General features: G+C 44.8%; 1 protein-coding gene across 5 annotated transcripts in view; it reads right to left on the reverse strand.

Moving 5' to 3' along the window:
• Window positions 1-23,562, reverse strand: part of hspg2 (heparan sulfate proteoglycan 2) — a 556,383-nt gene extending 532,821 nt beyond the window's left edge. For all 5 annotated transcript variants that reach the window (XM_069919165.1, XM_069919159.1, XM_069919161.1 and 2 more), the window contains exon 1: window positions 23,426-23,562. In XM_069919165.1, coding sequence (XP_069775266.1) covers window positions 23,426-23,482 — 57 coding nt within the window. In that variant the 5' untranslated portion in view covers window positions 23,483-23,562. The remainder of the gene's footprint in view (window positions 1-23,425) is intronic.
• Between the last annotated feature and the right edge of the window lie 431 nt (window positions 23,563-23,993).

Here is a 23,993-nt window from a genome sequence, read left to right on the forward strand (position 1 = left end):
GGGATATAGACAGCCCTCGTGTCAAACCATTGGTTGAGATCAGACATCACGTGGCCATCAATAGCATCCTCAGCTCAGACTGGCAAGGCTTGGTTCAACCCAAACAAAATACAACTACACAAAACTTTAGATAGGCTGCACTTGGAACAGTGTGCACAATTCTGGTCGCCCCTCGACATGGAAGATGTGGAGGCTTTGCAAAGGTTCAGAAGAAGTTTACCAGGGTGTTCCCTGGATTAGAGTGTGTGAGTTATGGGGAGAGGTTGGACAAACTTGGGTGGTTAGTGCTGGAGTCTGCAGGGTTTCCTGAAAGAAGTTTAGAAAATTACAAGAGCCATAGTTAAGTCAGAATCTTTTCCCCAGAATAAAAAAAAACACCAGATACAAGATGGAGGGGAGACAGTGGTACAGAAGGAGAAGAAGGGGAACAAGGTGGTTATTGGGGACTCCATCGTTAGGGGAACGGACAGAAAATTCTGCGAACCTGACAAGTGTTCCCGTATGGTGTGTAGCCTCCCAGGAGCCAGGGTACGTGACGTCTCGGATAGGGTTCAGAGTATCCTGGGGGGGGAAGGAGACCGGCCAGAGGTCCTGATACTCGTGGGCACAAATGACGTAGATAGATTGAAGGAGGAGATCCTGAAGAGAGACTACCGTGAGCTCGGAAGGAGGTTGAGAAGCAGGACCTCCAGGATTGTAATCTCGGGGCTGCTTCCTGTACTGTGCGAGGGTGGGGGCAAGAATAAAAAAATCAAGAGGTTAAACATGTGGCTGAGGGAATGGTGCAGAGTGCAGGGATTCAGGTTCATTGACCATTGGGATCTCTTCTGGGGAAGACGGGACCTATACAGGAGGGATGGTTTACACCTGAATGCGAAGGGGGCCAATATACTGGCAGTTAGGTTTAATAAAGCTGTCGGAGCTGATTTAAACTAATTTGGCAGGGGGAAGGGAACAGGACTGATAGGGAAGTAGATAGGAGAGAGAATATAGGGGTGGTTCTGATAGACGGTGAAACAATAAGGAATAAGGGAGCTAAAAGTGATAGGAGAATAAGAACGAATGCACCAAGAACCAAGGTGGAGGGAGAAAGGAGGTATGGCATCAAGGTATTGTGTATGAATGCAAGGAGTGTAAGGAATAAAATGGATGAGCTTGAGGCGCAAATGGCGATGGGAGGTTATGACATTGTCGGAATAACGGAGACATGGCTGCGGGAAGGGCAGGATTGGGAAATAAATGTTCCAGGGTACACGTCCTTTAGAAAGGACAGAAAGTTAAGAAGAGGAGGTGGGGGAGCTCTGTTGGTAAGAAATGAGATTCAGGCGTTTGAAAGGAAGGACATTGAAACAGGTGAGGTAGAGTCTGTTTGGATTGAATTAAGAAATTGCAAGGGCAAGAGGAATATAATGGGGGTCATTTACAGGCCTCCGAAAAGTAGCTCAGATATCGGTAGTAGTATAAATCAGGAATTAAGAGTGGTATGTCAAAGTGGTAGCAATACGGTAGTTATGGGGGACTTCAACATGAAGGTGGACTGGGATAATCAGACGGGGGCAGGAACACAAGAGAGCGAGTTTATAGAATGTCTACGAGATACTTTCTTGGAACAGCTAGTGGAGGAACCTACCAGGGGGAAGTCGATTCTGGACTTGGTGCTGTGCAGCGACGCAGACTTAATAAGTGACCTTGATGTAGGGGAGCCATTAGGGAATAGTGACCATGGTATGGTTACTTTTAAGCTGCAATTAGAAAGGGAAATGGAAAGGAAGTCGGAAGCATCTGTACTTCAGTTAAATAAAGGGAATTTTGCAGCTATGAGGGAGGAGCTATCCAAAATAAAATGGGAAGATACACTAGCTGGGAGGACAACTGGGGAAAAATGGCAGGTTTTTATGGACATTTTTCACAGGATTCAGGACAAATTTATTCCAAAGTGGAGGAAAGGTTCTAGGAGATGCAAATGGCAGCCCTGGCTAACTAAGGAAATCAAGTGCATTATCAAGTCCAAAGGGAGTAATTATAAGATAGCGAAGCGGAGTGGGAAATTAGAGGATTGGGAAACCTTCAAAGAACATCAGAGGGTAACTAAGAAAGCCATAAGAGACGGGAAAATGAAGTACGAGAGGAAATTAGCAGATAATATTGCGGAGGATAGCAAAAGCTTTTTTAAGTATGTGAAGAGGAAGAAATTGGTTCGGTCTAAAATTGGCCCTTTGAAAATGGGCAAGGGTGAAATTATTACCGGAAACAAGGAGATGCCAGAGGAATTTAACAAATACTTTGCAACTGTCTTCACCAAGGAGGATATAGGTTATAGTCAGTTAGGGGGTAGTGGTCATGCGGTACCAAGAGACTTGGGGAACTTTACTGGGGAGGTAGGGGATCTAATGGATATCCGGATCCAGAAGCAGGAGGTTATGAGTAAATTGTTGGGTCTGAGGGCTGATAAATCCCCAGGGCCTGATGGGCTGCATCCTAGGGTGCTTAAAGAGGTGGCTATTGAAATTGTGGAGGCACTGGTCGACATTTTCCAAAGTTCCATAGATTCCGGGGAGGTCCCTGAGGATTGGAGAGTGGCTGATGTGGTGCCGCTTTTTAAGAAAGGAGGGAGGGAGAAAACTGGAAATTATAGACCAGTTAGCCTGACATCAGTGGTGGGGAAGATATTGGAGTCCATCATAAAAGGAGAAATAGCAGAACACTTAGTCAGTAATAATAGTATAAGGGCTAGTCAGCATGGATTCCTTAAGGGTAAGTCATGCTTGACTAACCTTCTGGAATTTTTTGAGGATGTGACAAAGAGGGTGGACTCGGGAGAGCCAGTGGATGTGGTGTATTTGGACTTCCAGAAGGCCTTTGATAAGGTACCGCACGGGAGTCTAGTGGGCAAGATCAGGGAGCATGGTATTGGAGGTAAGGTGCTGACATGGATAGGAAATTGGTTAAGAGATAGGAAACAAAGGGTTGGAGTAAATGGGTCTTTTTCAGAATGGCAGGATGTGACGAGTAGAGTGCCTCAGGGATCGGTGTTGGGTCCTCAGTTGTTTGTAATTTATGTTAATGATTTGGATGAGGGGATTATAAATAACATGAGCAAATTTGCAGATGACACTAAACTGGGTGGCGGTGTGGGGTGTGAGGAGGATGTAAGGAAAATGCAGAGGGACTTGGACAGGCTGGAGGAGTGGGTGGCTAAATGGAAGATGAATTTCAATGTGAACAAATGTGAGGTTATTCATTTTGGGGGAAGTAATAGGAAAACTGAGTATTATTTAAATGGAGACAAGCTAGGGAGTGGGGAAGTGCAAATGGATCTGGGTGTACTTGTTCACCGGTCACTGAAGGCTAGCATGCAGGTTCAGAAAGCTGTGAAGAAGGCAAATGGAATGTTGGCTTTCATAAAGAGGGGATTGGAGTATAGAAACAGAGACACCCTTCTGCAGTTATACAGGGCCCTGGTGAGACCCCACCTGGAGTATTGCGTCCATTTCTGGTCTCCAAACTTGAGGAAGGACATACTAGCTATAGAGGGTGTGCAGCGCAGATTTACAAGGTTAGTTCCAGGGATGGCAGGGTTGTCATATGCAGCAAGGCTAGAAAAACTGGACTTGTATCCATTGGAGTTTAGAAGGATGAGGGGGGACATGATTGAGGCATACAAAATCATCAGGGGGATAGACAAGGTGAAGTCTGATTACTTGTTCCCAATGATGGGGGAGACGAGGACTAGAGGGCATAGTTTAAGAATATAGGGTAGGCCCTATAGGACGGAGATGAGAAAGCATTTTTTTTTACCCAGAGAAGTGTGAATCTGTGGAATGCTCTGCCACAGAGGGTGGTAGAGGTGGATTCACTGACTATGTTCAAAAGAGAGTTAGATAAGACTCTTGTGGGTAACGCAGTTAAGGGTTATGGGGATAAGGCTGGAAAGGGGTACTGATGGTAATGATCAGCCATGATCTAAAATGGCGGTGCTGGCCCGACGGGCCAAATGGCCTACTCCAGCTCCTATGGTCTATTGTCTATTGTCTATTAAAGGAGATTTCTAGGTCATGTGTTTTTGGTAAAATGGTGGGTGTCTGGAACGGGTTAGTGGTGGAAGCAGATACAATAGGAACATTCAAGAGGCTTCTAGATAGACACATGAATATTTAGACATATAGCACGGTAATATGCCATTTCGGCCCACGAGTCCATGCTGCCCAATTTACACCCAATTTACCTACATCCTCGGTACGTTTTGAATGGTGGGAGGAAACTGGAGCTCCCATAGAAAACCCACACAGACACGGGAAGAACATACAAACTCCTTATAGACAGCGCAGGATTCGAACCCCAGTTCCTATCGCTGGCTCTGCAAAGTGGTTGCGCTAGGCGCTATGTCAAATGTGCCGGGAATAAAGGGATGTGCATCACGTGAAAGCAGAGTTTTAGTTTAATTTGGTCAGCATGGGCTTCGTGGGCCAAAGGGGCGCCAACAATTCTTTGTTTGCCCGAGGTTCCAGCATCTGTGCCCCAAGAGCTTCTCTGCTTTCTCAGTTGCACTTCTCCTCCCCAATCATGTTACTGCTGCGACCCTCCTCTTGGATTAGAGCAACACTGAAGTCCAACAAGAACCACATTCAATCCAGACGTATTCTCATGCACAGAAAGATGCTGCTACGCCAAAGAGCATAAAATTAGCCTGACCTTCGGTTTGTTGTGAATGGTAAGATTCCTCTTTTCAACTAAATTTACACAACTAGCTTATGTACGGCAGAACATGGAAGGTTAAATTGGAGTGTTTTTAAATTTAGACGTACAGCATGACAGGCCCTTTTGGCCCTCGAGCCCGAGCTGCCCAATTATACCCAATTACCTACCCAGTCAGGGTTCTTTAAATGACTTCTCCCTGTTCAGCTACCTGAGCATCACACCCATTCACACTAACTGCCTCAGTACAAGTGGTCTCTTGTTTTAGCTGGCAGAACTTTTGTCTTGGGAGCCAAACGTTTTCCGAACAAATGAAAATGTGTGTATAGGTCATTTAAACTGGCAACGAAAGTGGTTTTAAAAAGCAGAGGATTCCAGAGATTTATAAATAGAAAGCCGAGAACCAGAGCTGGGAAGGCACGAGGAAACCTAACAGCCTGTGTGCTAGAGTGTCCAATCGTGGACAGAGCACAGCTGGAAAGACGCAAGGGTGCTGCAGGTGATTTCAGGAATGAGGAACTTTGCTAATGCGGAGCACGGCAAGCTGGTGGAGGGGATGGGGGAAGGAAGAGTTTGATTGACCTATTTGAAACAATGAAAGGTGCACACTGTAGATCTCATGATACCTCACATTGGCAAAGAGGTTACGAGGGGATGAACACAGGTCAGAACATCACGAAAAATATCCCTCCCCTCCATGGACTCCATTTACATCTCCAGCTGTCTAAGAAAGACAGCCACACACTGGAGGACCCATCACTCCCCAGACACACACTCTTCTCCCTCCTCCCATATGAAATCATCCACCAACAACAAGCTATGAAGACTCTGGGCTCTTGAATGAACCCCACAGCAGCGCTCTTATGGCGCTAATTCATCTTCCTTCCCATGGTAATCCCACACTCTTTACCCAGCTCAACAAATGTTAGAGATAGCCTGTGGGGCTGTTTGCAAATGAGCACATCTCATTATTCTAGGTATTTTGAGACAAATGAACTTAAACATTCTTGTTAGAGCCCCAACGGCTGACATGGCATAGGGTCACTACGCAATACACACTTTGTTCTTTAATAACCTTAGCTTCAGTTGGCAGACATGCTCAGTTCAATCTCCACACATTTAATGAAGAAAAAAATCTCCTGCCCAGTTGCAACTTTACAATAGCGGCCCAGCTTATCCCAGCATCTGAAAACATGCTGCATAGCTCCAGGCAACACATACTGGCTGAACACAAGCCCAAGCATGCTTGGCCAGATGACAGAATTCTTCAATCCAGCTTCCTAAATCTTTGTTTCAGTGTTGCAGGCTTCCTTCAACACAAGCCCCATCCTTCCTCTGTTGTCAGGCATCAGGACACTCCCGGGAGAGACAGGCTGGGTTCACACCATGGAGCCGCAGGCAAAGCTGCTTCTGAAAGTCCGACCATGCTCCCAGCTATCCGAACCTCGGATCAAACTCTCCGCTGTTTACACACCCGACTGTGGAAGCCTGAAACAAATGAGCCCCAAGCTGTTCACAGAAAGCCAAGGGAGCAAGTGGAATACCTGTTTAAATGAGTTCAACAGCAAGATTACGGCAAATTTTGTGGAGATCAGGCAAAGGCCCAATTTTAAATCAAGTTCGAATCTCAAATCAAAGGGGGAGACATACTTGTTATTAGTGAACTTCCCTCTGAAGGAAAACACTGACTGTTTGAAATCTGACAGAAAAATAGAAAATGCTGGAAGGTCAGGCAGCATCTGTGCAGTTAATGCTTCACCTCTCATCAGAACCGGGGAGAGTTCAAGATGAGGTAAACCAAGAGTCTGCCGATGCTGGGAAACAAGGGTACTGGAGGGACTCAGCAGGTTAATAGAGAGCCCAAGGCACTCGAGCCTCTGCCTTCATTGGGAGTGCCAAAGATCAGTCAATCAATCGTCCGGACAAGGGGAGAGGAACAGGGGAGGAGCCCAGGCTGGCAGGTGGATGCAGGTGGTGGTTTGGAGGGGCGGGGGGGGGGAAAGAATGCAGCGGAGAGGTGATGGAGAGGGGGCAGAGGAAGGAAAAGGGGTGGGGAGCTGGAGGAAAGAAGGTGTGGGTGAAAGAGAAGGAAAGGAGTTAGAGGGATGATGGAAATCGAGAGAACTGTGGGGGGGAGGGGGGGGCAGGGTGGGGTGAAAGAGTGGGAAGCAAGATATCAAGGAGTCCAGAATGCCAGAGAGAGCATGGGAATCAGGGGTAGCAACTTAAGAGATTCAGCATGACAACAGGCCCTTTCAGCCTGTGAATTTGTGCCACCCAAATACACCCATGTGGCCAATTAACCTACTAACCTTGTACAGCTTTTCAACAAGGGAGGAAACCCACATAGGCACGGGGTGAACACATAAACTCCTCACAGCACCAGATTCAAGCATAGGCCACTGGTGCTGTAATAGCATTATACTGACTGCTAAGGTAACCATGAGGGCTTTGCAAAGGGAGAGCAGTGTTGAATTCAACAGTCTCATCTGATAAACTGGTCTGTCCTCATATCTCACAAAGTGCATGCTGGGGAGGCTCAGTGGACCACACAGCATCCGTGGAGAGAGATGGAACAGTGAACGTTATGGGCCAGGACCCTATGTCAAGAAAAAATTGGGAAGGGAAGAGAGACAGAGAAAGTACGTCAAGGAGTTGGGGCTGGAGAGGCCAAGGTGATAGGATATTGGATAATGGGGGGAGAGATGGATATAGTAGGGAGAAGACCATGGTTTGGGGGGGGGGGGGTTGTGGGGCAGGAACATGATACATGGAAACAGTGGAATCAGATCGAAACGGGGATTAATTAAACTCAATAAACCCAATGTTCATGCGTTTGGTCCCAGGGTTGTCCTTCCAGCTTATGTTTGGGCTAAGTGTTGCAGGACAGACATGCCTGCGTGGGAATGGTGAAGGGGATCAAAACGGCTGGCCACCAAGAGTTCCAATGTCTTGCACTTTCGGCCTTGAGCAGTGTTTCCCCACTCTCTCCAGGTCTTCTGGTAAATGTGGTAGGAATACCACACATTCCCGAGAGACTGTGGAATGTCTGATGGAATCTATAGCTCGCCTCGAGGCACCTTCTGTTTACTGATTAGCCAGCAGAAGAACCAGCAGAACTCAGCCCCCCTGCTCCCCACCCTACCAGAGCTCTCCTCTTCATTCCCTCCCTCCCTCCCTTTTGCAGCTACTTGTTGCATTTCTAATTTTTTCCCCCCACTTCTAATAAAAGGTCGTCAACTGAAACATTAACCGTTCCTCTCTTCACAGGAGGACTGTGTGGCTAGCACACTATTTCCAGCATGTTCTGCCATTATTTCTAGCTCGTTTTAACCATTTACTGGCACTAAAAGAAAACAACTTACATGATTTAATTTTGGAGTCAAAGAACCCCAGGGGGCGAAGGGAGATTTTTTTTTTAAATCACACTGAGCTCTCATGATTCAGAATGGTCCACTTAATTGTCACAGTAAACCAAAAATAAACAAAATTGAGTTAAAAAGGTTAAATATGCAATGCAGGGCATGATTCAGCATTTAGTTGGCTCTGCCAAGAGAAATATAACAACCTGAAAAGTCTTTCCAACCCAAAAATTATCCAAGATTATCCAAAACCTCAATTTCTCATTCGCTCAATTCCAGTAAGCCAACTGCAAGTCTTGTATAAAAATACGCTTCTCACTGAAATCTCCCTCAACTAGCCCTCATTACCACCACCAGTTTTCATTGAATTGGCAAATAATCCAGAGTTTGACAAATTTTATTTATTGTTAATTCTTTTTTTTTCAACTTTATTTAAAAGATAGTGGGAAAAAAAACATACAGAATAGAAATAATCAGGAAAAGATTTTACAAAAATACCCCTCCCACCCTCCTGCTCCTACAGCCAACTCCCTTAAGGGGAGCAACAAAAAAATAGATTATATATATATATATAAATAAAAAGAAAATAAATAATGATTAATAACATTTCAAAGTATATCTAAATCCATATATTTCAAATATAGAGACCACTTGCTAACAAAAGAATAAGTATAATGTAAAATATAGGTAATTTTTTACATAACAATACATACTTCCAATTCATTGTGCCAACATGATATATTAATCTCAGTATCATCTTTCCAAGTACTAGCAACACATTTACAGGCTACTGATAACACCAAACGTACAAAAGCAATTTGAATTTTGTCCAATCCCATTCACCTTAACGAATACAAATTTCCCCCCCAAAAAAAATTGGATCTAACGATAATATAAAATTATATAATTTTTCCAAAACTACTTTGATTCCTTGCCAAAATGATTGGACTTTAACGAAAGTCCAAACGGCATGTAGAAAAGTTCCAGTACATACATCACATCTAAAACAAGATTCCGAATTACTAAACCTATATTTTTTTTTTTAGCTTTTCCAGGGTCAAATATAATTATTGTAAAAAATTATAATTAACCATTCCATATCTTACATTAGTCAATTTAATTACATTGTCCTGACACATATTCGCCCAATCATCTTTGGGAAAAATAAATAATAAATTACTCTCCCATTTAAGTTTAGATTTTTCCCAATCTGACTTATCCATACTATCTTGTAACAAATTATACATATTTGAAACATAACCCTTTTTCGGTATAGAGGAAATCAAAGATTCAAATCTCAACAAAGTAGGTAAAATCATCTCTACCATAATTATCTTTTATCAAAGCTCTAAGTTGATAATACACAAACAAAGAATTTACAGGTATATCAAATCTTTCTCTCAATTGATTAAAAGAAAGAAATTGCCCCTCTACAAAACAATCTTGTATTGTCTTTATACCTTTATAATCCCAAATCTTTAAATGATTATTAAACATTGAAAAAGGAATAAGCTGATTATTATACAATAGAGTTAAAATTGATAATTTATTTTTCAACCCTACTTTTTTTTAATCCAAATCTTTAACAAATGTTTCAATATTGACATATATTGCTGCAACTAAATCAAATTCCAACGAAATATAAATTCATGTATCTCAACCCTAGAAATACACGCCATCTCCACTTTTGCCCAGCTAGGAGGCTGATCTAAATCCATCAACTGGGCCGCTTCATAATAGTTTTGAAAATGTGGTAATTGTAATCCGCCCAATGCATACTTCCATGTAAATCTAGGCAATGCCACTCGAGCTAATTTACCTTTCCGTAAAAACTCTTGCACTGCTTTATTCAAATCTTGAAAAAAAACCCTTAGAAAGTAAACAAGGTATTGACTGAAATAAAAATGGAAGATCTTTCCACTTAATCAAATCTACTTTAATCTGTCTTAATATAGGTACACAATTTAAATGATATAATGATTGATAATTAATATCCATAAACACACCTGAATATTTAATTTTACTTGACCACTTTAATTTTGTAATAGTTTTAAATTCAGAATAATCCCCCACTCCAACTGGTAAAATTTCATTTTATCCCAATTAACTTTATAACCCGATAATTCTCCAAATTTCAACAAACACTCTTGCAATTGTTTCAACGACTGTTCCAGTTCCGTCAAATATACCAACACATTGGCCATTAATAAATTAATTTTATATTCTTGATTCTTAACCCTCATCCCTCTAATTTCTTTATTTTGTCTAATAGCCTGAGCTAATGGTTCAATAACCAACGCAAATAAGGCTGGTGATGATGGGCAGCCCTGTCGAGTTGAACGAGTCAATTTAAATGGTGAAGAAATCTGACCATTTGTCACCACCCTAGCAATCAGGTTCGTATATAGAGTCTTAACCAACCAATAAAAAAAGGGCCAAATTTAAATTTCTCTAACACTTTAAATAGAAAATCCCACTCAACCCTATCAAAAGCATTTTCTGTACCTAATGGTTAGGTTGTTTTCGATATGCATTGACGAAGGTAATTAATCGGAGTATATTGTCTGATGCAAAGGAGGCAAAGGAGGAAAAACCCAACACCCAACCAACCAATTTTCCCTTGCAACCGCTGCAATCGTGTCTGCCTGTCCCGCATCGGACTTGTCAGCCACAAACGAGCCTGCAGCTGACGTGGACTTTTTACCCCCTCCATAAATCTTCGTCCGCGAAGCCAAGCCAAAGATTGTCTGATGCATTTCTATTCTTAATAAAACCTGTTTGATCAATATGTACCAATTTGGGTAAATATTTAGCAAGTCTATTAGCTAATACTTTCGCTATAATTTTATAATCTACATTTAATAAAGAAATAGGTCCATATGAAGACACTTCTAATGGATCTCTATCTTTTTTTGGAATGACAGTTATTAAAGCACTTCAACATGATTCTGGTAACTTCTGATCTTCAGTAACTTGATTCAACACTTCTCCAAATTCATAAGAAAAATCATCATAAAAGAGTTTATAAAATTCCACAGGGAATCCATCATCCCCTGGGGACTTACCATTAGGCATTTCCTGAATAGCTTCCTTAATTTCAAAATCCGTAAATGGAGATTCCAATTCCTGAACATCATTTCCATCTACTACCGGTAACTTTAATTTAGATAAGTAAGCATCAATAGAACCATTATCCTGTTTCCCGTCAGAAGTATATAATTTTAAATAAAATGAATAAAAATGGTCATTGATTTCCTGAGGTTTGTAAGTAACTTTTGAATTCTTCTTAACAGCATTAATAGTCCGAGATGTCTGTTCAGCTTTCAATTGCCAAGCAAGTACCAGCTCTTTCCCCCAACTCATAATAACGTTGTTTAAATTGATTAATTAAGCACTCAAACTGATAAGTTTGTAAAGTACTATAACATAATTTCAACCTCGCTAATGCAACTTATTTTTATCTTCTGTTACACCTTCCTGAAAACCTCTCTAACTCAGCAATCTTATTTTCTAACTCTTTCTGCTATATATTATTTCTTAACTTTCGTAGAATAACAATAATCTGCCCTCCCAAATAAGCTTTTAAAGCATCCCATATTACAAAATGACTATCCACAGAATTAACATTTTCTGTCAAAAATAAAGAAATATGCTCGTTAACAAAAGTAACAAACTCTGGTTTTTTCAATAACATTACATTAAACCTCCATCTAAACAACGGACGTACTACCTCCGAACTTTCACAGGAAAAAAGTAATAATGAATGATCTGATATAACTCTATTTTTATATTCAGCTCATAGTACTCTATCTTGTAAATGTGCTGATACCAAAAATAAATCAATTCTAGAAAAAGAATCATGTCTAGAAGAATAAAAAGAGAAATCTTTCTCTGTAGGATTAACTTTTCTCCAAATGTCCACTAAACTTAAATCTTTCATTAATACATTAATTTGTGTTGCCATCTTTGATTTCCTGATACTTTTTGAATTTCTGTCCAATAAAAGATCAAGAACACAATTGAAATCACCACCAGCTAAAACATTTTCATTAGTTTGAGTTAACAATAAAAAAGCTTCTGAAATAAACCACTCATCATCTTTATTAGGGGCATAAAAATTCAGCAAAGTCCAAGATTCAGCAAAAATTTTACAGTTCACTCTTAATACTTTGGCAACATACCCCTCTGAAGATTCCAATTCAAATGGTAATTTTTTATGAATCAAAATCATTACTCCCTTTGCCTTAGAATTAAAAGAAGAAGAAAAAACATGACCAACCCAATCTCTTTTCAGTTTCAAATGTTCTTTTTCAGTCAAATGTGTTTCTTGTAAAAAAGCAATAGCAATTTTCATTTTTTAAAATATTAGTCAATATTCTTTCTCTTAATTGGATTATTTAATCCCTGAACATTAAAGTTGCAAAATTCAATTTAGACATCCTTTTTAACTACTAATACACGCTATAAAATAATGTTCCCCTCTATAATTCTTTGGAAAAAAAAAACACAAAACAAACACCACCCCTAAGGTAGTAATACCCTAAAAATCTGGGTGTGGTAAACCCACTAGCGACAGATGACTACCAAAGTTTTCAGTGTCATCCACGCCCCCAGCCAGATACCTATTTATTATTTAATTAAATACAATAAAATATAATCCATATATTCAGCCCAATGATTCCATTCCCAACGACTGCTCCGGATCTTCAACATCAAGAAGACTTTGTGTCAACTCTTCTTTCTTTCCATGCCCATGTCCATTTCCATTTCCTCTCCTCTTAGGAGACAACGGAGGAGAACACCCATTTCTTCACAGTTCCGGCAAAGAATTAGCAAAAACCAAAGCATCACGATCATTCTCAAAAAATTGAGATTGGAAGTTTCCATAAAAAACTTTCAAAATTGCAGGATAATGAAAAGCAAATTTATAGCCTTTTCGCCACAAAACATCTTTGACCATATTAAATTCTCATAATCTACTAATAACCTCTTGGCTCAAATCAGCATTAAAAAAAACACTGTTGTTTTTAACCATTAATGGATACTGATTCTGCCATGCTTTCTGTACCACCATATGTAGAATCATTTCTCTATCTTGGTATTTTAAACAACGAACCAAGACAGCCTTCGGTGTTTGTCCTCAAAGTGTTTTCTTCTCAGAGCTCTATGAGCCCGATCCAATACCAAACCTTCAGGAAAAAACTCTTTACCCAGCACCTCTGGGATCCAATGCTTAAAATTTTTTTAGGATCGGAACCTTCAATGTCCTCTGAAAGACCAACTATTTTCACATTATTCCTTCAGCTTTGATTTTCCAACGAATCAATCTTCTTCAATAAATCTCTTTTTTGAATCCCCCAATCAATAAAAGAACCTTCCACTTTTTCCATTTTTTTCTCTATTACGTTCCACCTGATTTTGACACTCAGAAAAGCTGTTTCAATTTTCTTAAAATTATCTTGCATGGTATCAACTGATTATATACATAATATCACTCTTAACTACAGTCATTTCCTGTTTCACAGTTGACATTTCATCACACAGGGTATTCATTTTTATTTTCATCTCCATAAATCCTTGATTCACCTGGTTTGATTGATATCTGTTTTGACATACTGTGCATTTGACAAGCAATCCCTTCCAAAATAGTAAACACTGAATCCATTCCAGATTCCACCTCCACTTTTTTAGGTCTACCTCCTTAAACTACAGGCTCCTCCTCCTGGATAAATTCCAATAAGGTAAGTTCCCCTTCTTCCTCCGCCGGCACCCCAGCCTCATTGGGATATCAGCGTTCGGGCTCCCCCACAGCCCATATTTTGTCGAGCAATTCTCGGACTCGGGATGCCCCACGCAAGCCAGGCAAAGCCACCGGACACGTGGGAGCGTCCTCTGACGCTACACTGTGCTCCCCCGGGCAGCCCAGCGAGGTCGCGGGTTCCCTTGTCGGCCGTGCCGCCCGCACGCACAGCCTCATGAGTTCACAGATTGGCCACAGCCAAGCTCACCAAAGTGCCGGCGCCATCTTGTGGAGGCAGGATTGGCGCAGAGGTCAAACTCGAACGGGCTGGCGTCCTTTGAGGCTTGGAGACTCCCAATGACAATTCCGTGGATTCAGCTATGTAGGTAGGCCTCAATTCTTCCGCACTTTTGTATGGTAATTTTTTCTGAAGTTGAGGTTTAATTTTTTTTTACATTTGATGCCATCATAAATCACTGTGATTTAAACAGCTATAAATATTATTTTTAACCATTTTATGCTTTTTAAAAACTGGGTATATAGTAATCCAGCTTGGGGAAGGTGGAGTACACATCTTTCTTCTACACCATCTTGCCACGTCCCCCCTTATTGTTAATTCTGTGAAAGCTAGTCATCATCATGGATGAAATAAAAATAGGTAACGAGGTAGGAAGGGTGCTGACTTTTTGATAGATCGGCACAACATTTGTGCTGTAATGCTCTATGTGATTAATGATCTCTCAGACCTCAGTAAGTATGCATATCATACATTTAGTCTCAGTGATGAGATCCTCTCCATCAGTAGAAGGCCAGCCAAGCTCCATAGTAATTGATGTTGGCCAATAGGCACCCAATCTAACTCCAACTCCCTATTTTAGCCCAATGCGCAGGATGAGTATGGCCCAGGTAAAACCTGATATTGAGAACATTGTAGCCCTGGATCAGGACCAGCCAGATTATAAGCATTGGATGGAGTAGGCCACTTCACAGCCTGGCCACCTGATGCTAAGGACCCACAGAAATGGTGTGCAAGTTACTCTCAATCCTGAGGGGCTGACAAGGCACAACATGTATTAATAAGCCCATCCATGGGCAGTCCAGTTCAGTTGTGTTGGTAAACTCACCATAACTTCTAACACAATGCTGGAGGAATTCAGCAGGTCAAACTGTGTTCTTCAAATAGCAATGAATTCGGAAACTATCCAATTTTCCTCAGACCTTGATGAAGGGCTCAAGTCTGAAATGTGGGTTACGCACTTTTATCTTTGCTATATAAAGGGCACTGTTTGACCCGCTGAGTTTCTCCAGCAGTGTGTTTTTACTTCAATCGCGGTGTCTGCAGACTTTTGTGTTTCAGTCCTCTTCACCAGCAGTTCTTCCGAGTTAATTCACTCAAAACGTGACCTGTCCTGGCTAAAGCACAACCAGCAAGACCGAGGTACAGAAGAGGTTCACACAGATACATTCCACTATTCCGCAAAAGCCATCCGCATGACCCATCTTTCGTTATCAGTGAAAGATGTGACATAAAAGATGAACCTCACTTTCCTCTTTTTGTTATGTTTTATATACATCTTGTATTTACTGAACAGTAATTTATAGTCATTTTGCACCTCGTCTGCACAATACTGCTGCCACAAAAATAACAAATTTCGTAACACGTTCTTGACAATAAACCAGATTCTGATTCTGAAATGTGGCCAATTCTAAAAAGCAAAATAATGTTGGAAACAAAATACTTCACAGATTCATTGCAAGGTTGAAGCATCAACGGAAACCATTCCATCTGCCTTGTACATCGCAGCTTTGTGCAACACCAATCCAGGCAGGACCACTCTGAGCCCATCTCCCCAAGCCCAATACAGCCCTTCCCTCCAGAAGGCTAATCAGCTCCCCTATGAATGTTCCCACTGCCAGTTCACTCCAGACCTCATCAACTTACCAACCCCTTGCCATGTTTGTTTTATTTGTTAATTGGTTTCATTCTATGATCCCTGACTCCTGGCCCTCATCCAATGGGAACATTTCCTGCCTTTCACTACTCCTGACTGCTCATCATTGGGAACAATTACTTTCCACCTGTACATTTCATGATTTTAAATACTATTTCTCACAAGCTTCTCTGTTCCAGATTCCAAGTTTATCCACAGAACCAAAGTTCTCTGGAATAGTTTTCCTCTACATTTTGCCCTCACATCCCCCACCCACCAAAGCCTGATGCCCAGAACGACACATGATTCTGCAATAGTGACTGGACCAGAGTTTTGTTCGTGATTACTCGTGACCTCACTCCTGATGTTTCTCACAGAATCGTCTTTGCCCTTTTAGAAGTGGGACATTCTTCATATCCCACTATTCACCACATTGATCCATGAGTATCCGTTCAAGGATTCTGAGTTACAAAGCATTGGTGAGATTGCACTTGCAGGATGTGGACAGCATGGAACACACATTGGTTGGCGAGATCCACATTGTGAAAGTGGAGGACAATAGTTTCAGATTCAATCTCTCCCTCCTGAAACCAGAGTGAATGATTCAGATGAAACATCAACCAGCTAACGTTCATGTGGCAGTATGCATTGGGATAGATTGGTGTTCTCCAAATCTGTTTCAAGGTGGGGATCTTCTCACTGCTGTGGCATCTTTCACAATACTGTCACATCTCAGCACAAGTAGTATTCAATATGGGAAAAATAATCCATGGAGTACTTTGTGCATCCAAATCCAATGGAATCTACGTTATCAGATGAACTGACAACAAGGTCTGCAGTCTGGGGTATTTGATCATCTTGTGACTGGTCAGGATAAAGGGAAGACTGAAAGGAATTAATTCCAATTTGGTTTTTGTCCAAGATCATCCCAGCAAATCTGGATCAGTGGAGATCAAGGAAAGCTCATGCACTGTCTCCAACATTTGTTGCTTTGTAACTGCTTCACACACTTGGGACAAGTCTTCCCTTCACCCAAGGTTCCTGGATCTCAGGAGCAAATGCATGTCCCACACCCTGGACGCTTTCAGACGTGGTCCCATTCCAGTTCACTCAGAGCTCAGAGCCCGCCCATTGCAGGCATACGTTTTAAGGTGAGCATTGAAAATGCATCTGGAGAAAGCTCCAATCTCCACCAATGAAAAACACGGTCACTGCCCTTGATAATTATCCTTGCCAATCACCTGCCTAAACATCAATCATTCATTAATTACATAACATAAGGTACTCAAACCGCTGAGGCCTAATTCTCTCTTTCCAAGGAACTCAATGATCTAATCCTGTGCCTCATATTGCCCAACTCCATCTTCTTAAGGCATTAACCAGCCCACAATTCTAAGCAGAGCGTTGTACAGTAAAATTAGCTTCTCTAAAAATACAGCATCGATGGAAAGAGATTCAATTACAATAACTCCCAAAACAGCTTGTTCCACCTCTCACTCCTTGGCTTCTGTTCACTGAGATGTGAGGTGTTTTGGTAATGCCCCACTAACGTTGCTCTCCCGATGGTAGAAAATCTGGGGCTTGCCCTGCAGTCAACATCTCCTCGTGGCATCACTAAAGTGGCTGTTGATGCAAGCAAGAACGAACTCATCAATAAGCTCAAGAGAGCAACAGAGGTTACCTCACTGAATTCAGTAAGGATGGAAGCATTTTTGAAAAATCAGGGAATGAAGCGTTATGAGGAAAAGGCAGGTAGGTGATGCCGAGTCTGTGGCCAGATCTCCTATGACCTTTTGGAATAGCAGACCAGGCTTCCCGGATGAGAAGGCCACCCCTTGCTCCTATTTCAGATGTTCTTATGCTTTAACTCTTATCTCACCGAATGTCCCTGCAGATTCACTTCTCCATGTGGTCAGCTAGCTAGCTCCATGTCTATTCCTTCACTGGGCCACACCTCAACAGCCAGCAGTTCTGAATCATAACTCATCTGGACCACGTCCATTCTATAACACTCAAGACCAGATGATTTAGTCACGCTTCTAGGCAAGGCCAACAACTTCTAGATTCTGAAAGGAACTCTGCATTTTCCATGATGTAAAATGAGGACAATCTGTGGGCTGAGTGCATGAGTCACAGTTACTGTCTGAGCTAATTTTCTAATTTTCCTTTAGTCTTTCACCACAGCATCGAAATTCAGACAATCGCAATCAAAGGACAAGCAAGTTCAGTCTCCGACTTTTCATCCACAATTTCTCACCCCATCTCAGAGGTCTTTAATCAGTCTGGATCCCATTTCCAACATTCCCCCCCTCGAGATGCTGACCCAGTCATTCCTAGCCAACTATCCGCTTTGTCACTTACCACCCTCTTCCACCCCCCATGCCCTCTGACCCTACAACCCTCCAACTGTATCTGTGGTCCTCCAGTCTATGGCAGAACATGGAGAAAGCATAGGCTAACGGAATGCAGGTGAGATGAACATAAAGGTAGAGAAGAATGCATACCTTAGTGTTGGATAGGTCCAATATTACTGGATGAGGGAAGGTTATCAGTGAGAATCTTGGTGCAGTCAACTCAGGAATAGAGAGCTCAGAGAGGGAAAATGTGTCATAAGAGTTTGGCATGTTCACAAATGCAATGTACAGATGCACCAAAATTCTTACTTGCTGCAGCCATACAGGTACACAAGATGCATCAATATACATTAAATTTAATTTAAATGTAGACATACAGCATGGTGCCCAATAACCTAAAGGTAAACATTCATGTTGAGTCAGTGGTGAAGAAGGCAAATGCAAAGTTGGTGTTCATTTCAAGATGAATAGAACATACGAGCAGGGATGTGATGTTGAGGGTTTATAAGACACAGGTGAGACTTCACTTGGAGGATTGTGAGCAGTTTAGAGCTCCTCATTTAAGAAAGGATGTGCTGACATTGGAGAGGGTTCAGAGGAGGTTCACAAGGAAGATTCCAGGAATGAAAGGGTTATCGTCGGAGGCGTGTTTGATGGCCTGTACTGGTTGGAATTTAGGAGAATTGGGTGGGGGGGGGGGGGGGCGGCGAAGGTCTCATTGAAAATTTCAAATATTGAAAGGCATTGTCTATGCCTTTAGATGTAGAAAGGTTGTTTCCCATGGTGGGAGAGTCTATGATGAGAGGACACAGCTTCAGGATTGAGGGGCATCCACTTAGAACAGAGATGTGGAGGAATTTCTTCAGCCAGCAGGTGGTGAACCTGTGGAATTTGTTGCCACAGGCAGCTGTGGAGGACAGATCAATTGGTGTATTTAAAGCAGAGATTGATAGGTTCTTGGTTAGCCAAGGTTATGGGGAGAAGGCCAGATAGTGGGGCTGAGTGGGGAAATGGATCAGGTCATGATTAAGTGGCGGGGCAGCTTCAATGGGCTGAAAAGCCTATTTCTGCTCCTGTGTCTTATGGTAACAGGTCCTCCCAGCCCATGAGCCACCCAACCCCCCGAATTAACCAATTCACCTACAAAGCCCACACATTTTGAAGGGTGGGAGTACCCGGGGAAAACCCATGCAGACATGGGGAGAACGTACAAACTCTTTCCTGACCGTGCCAGATTCGAACCCAGGCCGCTGGGCTGTAATAGTGTTGCACTAAATGCAAGGCTAACCTGCCGCAGTAATTACCACAACACGCCAGGACAGAAAAAGAATTCAATACAAAAGTATAGATAAATATTTAGAGTTGGAGTCAGTACAAAAAAATCTGATATTTCAAAAATGCAGACAGGTCTTTGGGTGGTCCCAGTGTAATTTGTGGTTAGGGTAGCACGGGGAGGTTCAAGAGTTGGATAAAAACGATTCTTGAAACTTGAGATGCTGGATTCATGCTTCTGTACCTTCTCCCTGAAGGGAGCAGTGAGAAGAGATTGTGACCAGAGCAATGGGGGTCCTTTACAATGTTGGCTGCCTTCTTGAGGTAAAGAGAATTAGGCAGTATCCCAGGTATAATGTTTCAGAGAAAGCATTTTTTTCCCCCAAAGTCAGGGATTAATTTGATCTTGGAGCTCAGTGATAAACAGCCAGACTGCAAACTCTTTGTTCAAAGTGAATGCAGCCAAGCAATGGAAAATACAATCAGCTTCCAGCTTTCTGACAATGGTTTGGATTCATTCCGTTTAAGATGCAAAGTGATTCAATGGCAAGGCCATCCTGAGACTCTTCAGTGGGTGTAGTGCAGAAATAAGCTAGAGAAGCACGCCAGATCACATTGGAAGTCAAGGGCCAAGGTCCCAGGACTGAATCGTTGTTTGCTCTTGGCATGACTTGCTCGGTATTGCACTTGACCTGAGTATCTCTGCACATTTTCACTGAATCCAAGCTAACCCAGTGTACCAGCAATTTCCCCACAGGGCAGATGTGGAAGAGAACAGGCCAAGGGCTTAGAGATAGTGATTAGGGAAGAGCGAGAGATACAGCACATAACAAGCCTTTCAATCCATCAAGTCTGTGCCAGACATCACCCTCCAATTCATCAACACATTAATCCCATTTTTTAATTCTCTCCATTGTCACAGGAACTCCCCTCCCCTCCCAAATCTACCAACACCTATTCACAATCACCAATTAAACTACCATTCCATATATCCTTGAGACTCGAGAGGAAATCCACACAGATCACAGGAAGAATGGAGAATAATAAACTGCTTTGCCCAGAGATTGGAAAATCTATGGAATTCTCTGCCCTGGGAAGCAGTGGAGGCCAGCTCATTGAATGCACTTAAAATGTAGATGGGTAGATTTTTGCAAAGTAGGGGAATGGAGGGTTATGGGGGAAAAGGCAGGTAAGTGGATCTTATTGAATAAGAACATACAAAATAGGAGCACAAGTGAGTCCATGCGGCTCATCAGGTCTGCTCTGCTATTCAAAAGGATCATGTCTGATCTGGTCAGCTCCACCAACCTGACTCACCATTAATTTCCTCACTTTGCAAAAAAAAAGATGGATCAGGCTTGAAGGGCCAAATGGCCTACTCCTGCTGTTACTACTTACGTTCTCGGAGAACGTGCAAACTCCACACAGCCAGCAGCAGTTGGGTTTGAACCAGGGTTTCTGACCTCCAATAGCCGCAACGCTCTTGCTGTGGTCACTCAGCAGAATGTGGGCTCATTTTTAACATTTAAGAAGAACTTGGACAAGTACATGAATGGGAGAGGTATGGAGGGCTATGGACCGGGTGCAGGTCAGTGGGACGAGGCAGAATAATAGTTCGGCACAGACAAGGGCCGAAGGGCCTGTTTCCAGTGCTGTAATGCTCTATGGATCAGGAAGAGGGGCTCCCACTGTGCACGCAGAACGGCGCGGAAGGTTCACCAGGGAATGCTGCATGTTCAAGGCTATGCCCAGGGCAGTTTCAACCTGCGTTCAGTACAGAGTAATAGGGTCATGCAGACATTTAACAATCATTTCCTGTCCTCCAACTTTCCCCCGCCCCTCCTCCCTGAATCAATGCTATTAGAGTACAGACACCTCCACAAGAGGGGGTGGGGAAGGAACATGACACAAAAAAGTAATGGGGAAACTCAGCAGGTCAACCCCTGAACATTATGGAGCAAAGATAAAGATACATCAGCAGCGTTTTGGAATTGAGCCCTTCATCAAGCAAACATGATGTGCATGTGGTCAACACCTTGCTCCCACCAATGGCCCACTGCACGGCTGAGCCCACCCCGCCCATCTGCAATAGGGGATGCCCACACCCCGACCACCGGACGCCCTGCTCGCAACGGGACTTCCCTCACACGAGCCCGTGAACCAGTGGCTGGGAGAGAAAGGAAAGAATTGCTCCCGCACTGCATTAACCCCAGAAACTCCCAAATGTGGAACAAGCCTTCAATTTCTCGGATTAACTGCAGAGAAACAACAACAACAACTCAAACTGGCGCTGGGAGGGGAGACAGACCGTGAAATCACTGCCTCTGCCCGAGACTGGTCTTTCCTCCACGAATCAAGTCCCACAGCAGGGTGCGGGGAGAGAGAGAGGGAGGGAGGGAGGGGGAAGCGGAAGAGAGAGAGAGACAGAGAGAGAGGGTGGGGGTGGGGGGGGGTCTCTACCAGAATAAAAGTCTGCGCCGAGGAATATGCCCCGGGGCAACCCGCAGCATCTCAGCCAACTTTTTCCATGGGTGCGGGTGACTGGAACTCCCTTCCTGCCTTTCTCAACACCCTTTCAGGTCAACCAATTTGTCTTAAATCCTGAAAGGTGCGATGGAAGGTCCCTGTATAACAACCAGAACCCGTCTGCACACAGAAACCGAGTGGACCGAAATTATGATGGTCCCCACCTGGGTCGCTACTATCCGGTCACACACACATCCCGCGGGCTGCAACCCAGCTTCAAGCTGCGGCTGTGGCTGCTCATCCCCCCCCCCCCCCCCCCCCTCCACCGGGCTCAACTCTCCCCGCTCTCCCACAACCCCGGATCTTCCCCCACTCCCCGACCCGGGATCTCTCTCCCTGACTCTTCCCTCCCCACCCGCCCCCCCCCCGGTCTCAACTCTCCCCCCCTCCCCACAATCCCGGATCTCCCCCCCCCCCCACCTACCCCGGGATCTCTCTCTCCCTGACTCTTCCCCCTCCCCCCCCCCCCACCCACCCCGGGATCTCTCTCTCCCTGACTCTTCCCCCTCCCCACCCACCCACCCACCCACCCGGGATCTCTCTCCCTGACTCTTCCCCCCCCCCCCCACCCGGGATCTCTCTCTCCCTGACTCTTCCCCCTCCCCACCCCCCCACCCACCCCGGGATCTCTCTCTCCCTGACTCTTCCCCCTCCCCACCCACCCACCCACCCACCCACCCCGGGATCTCTCTCTCCCTGACTCTTCCCCCCCCCACCCCGGGTTCTCTCTCTCCCTGACTCTTCCCCCCCCCCACCTACCCCGGGATCTCTCTCTCCCTGACTCTTCCCCCTCCCCCCCCCCCACCCACCCCGGGATCTCTCTCTCCCTGACTCTTCCCCCTCCCCACCCACCCACCCACCCACCCGGGATCTCTCTCCCTGACTCTTCCCCCCCCCCCCACCCGGGATCTCTCTCTCCCTGACTCTTCCCCCTCCCCACCCCCCCACCCACCCCGGGATCTCTCTCTCCCTGACTCTTCCCCCTCCCCACCCACCCACCCACCCACCCACCCCGGGATCTCTCTCTCCCTGACTCTTCCCCCCCCCACCCCGGGTTCTCTCTCTCCCTGACTCTTCCCCCCCCACCCACCCCGGGATCTCTCTCCCTGACTCTTCCCCCCCCCCCCACCCCGGGATCTCTCTCCCTGACTCTTCCCCCCCCCCCACCCACCCACCCACCCCGGGATCTCTCTCCCCGACTCTTTCCTCCCCCCCCACCCCCCGCCCATCTCTCTCCCCCTGACCCTTCCCTCCACCCCGGGATCTCTCTCCCTGACTCTTCCCCCCCCCCCCTACCCCGGGATCTCTCTCCCTGACTCTTTCCTCCCCCCCACCCCACCCCGGGATCTCTCTCCCTGACTCTTTCCTCCCCCCCACCCCGGGATCTCTCTCTCTCCCCCCGCCCCGCGCTGCTCAGTCCTCTCCGTCCGTGGCGGTGCGAGCCCTGGGACCGTGCCCCGGACCGATCGCCCGCTGCCCCGGACCGATCGCCCGCTGCCCGGGACGGAGCGCCCCGCTGCCCCGCTCAACCCGCCTCGTACTCACAGCGAAGGACAGCACAAGGACCTGGGCGAGGAACCGCCAGCCTTCTCTGCCTCCCATCTCTCGGTGGCTCAGCGGCCGGCCGCTTACTTCAGCCCCTCCGCTCCGTGCCCCCTCGGCCCGACTCTCGGCGTCGACACCCGCTCCCAACACAAACCCCAGCATGGATTCCCCGGAGCGGAGCCGACTGGACCTGGTCCCGCCCCTCTCCTTCCTCCCACTCCCCGGACTGGATTCTCAGGAACGGGGTCACATTCCCAAACACTGGGCTCTTCCCAGTGTTCAAGTCCTTGGGATGATGGTCATGTGCCTCGGGGAGCTTGAACCAAGGCTCCCTACCGGTCAGGCAAGGTCCCGTGCCTGGACCACCCTACAAATAGGGTCACTGCCAATGTGATTGTACCTCTGTACCTGTTCATTTCAACTCTCTCTCTCTGCCTCTGCTTTAAACTGTTTTTAAATTTTAGACCAACAGCCCATGCCACTCAATTACACCCGTTGAACCAATAACCCCTGTTCGTCTTGAATACTGGGAGGAAACCGGAGCACGGGAAGAATACACAAACTCCTT

This window comes from Narcine bancroftii, chromosome 2, assembly GCF_036971445.1.
Source record: "Narcine bancroftii isolate sNarBan1 chromosome 2, sNarBan1.hap1, whole genome shotgun sequence".
NCBI classification, from domain to species: Eukaryota; Metazoa; Chordata; class Chondrichthyes; order Torpediniformes; family Narcinidae; genus Narcine; species Narcine bancroftii.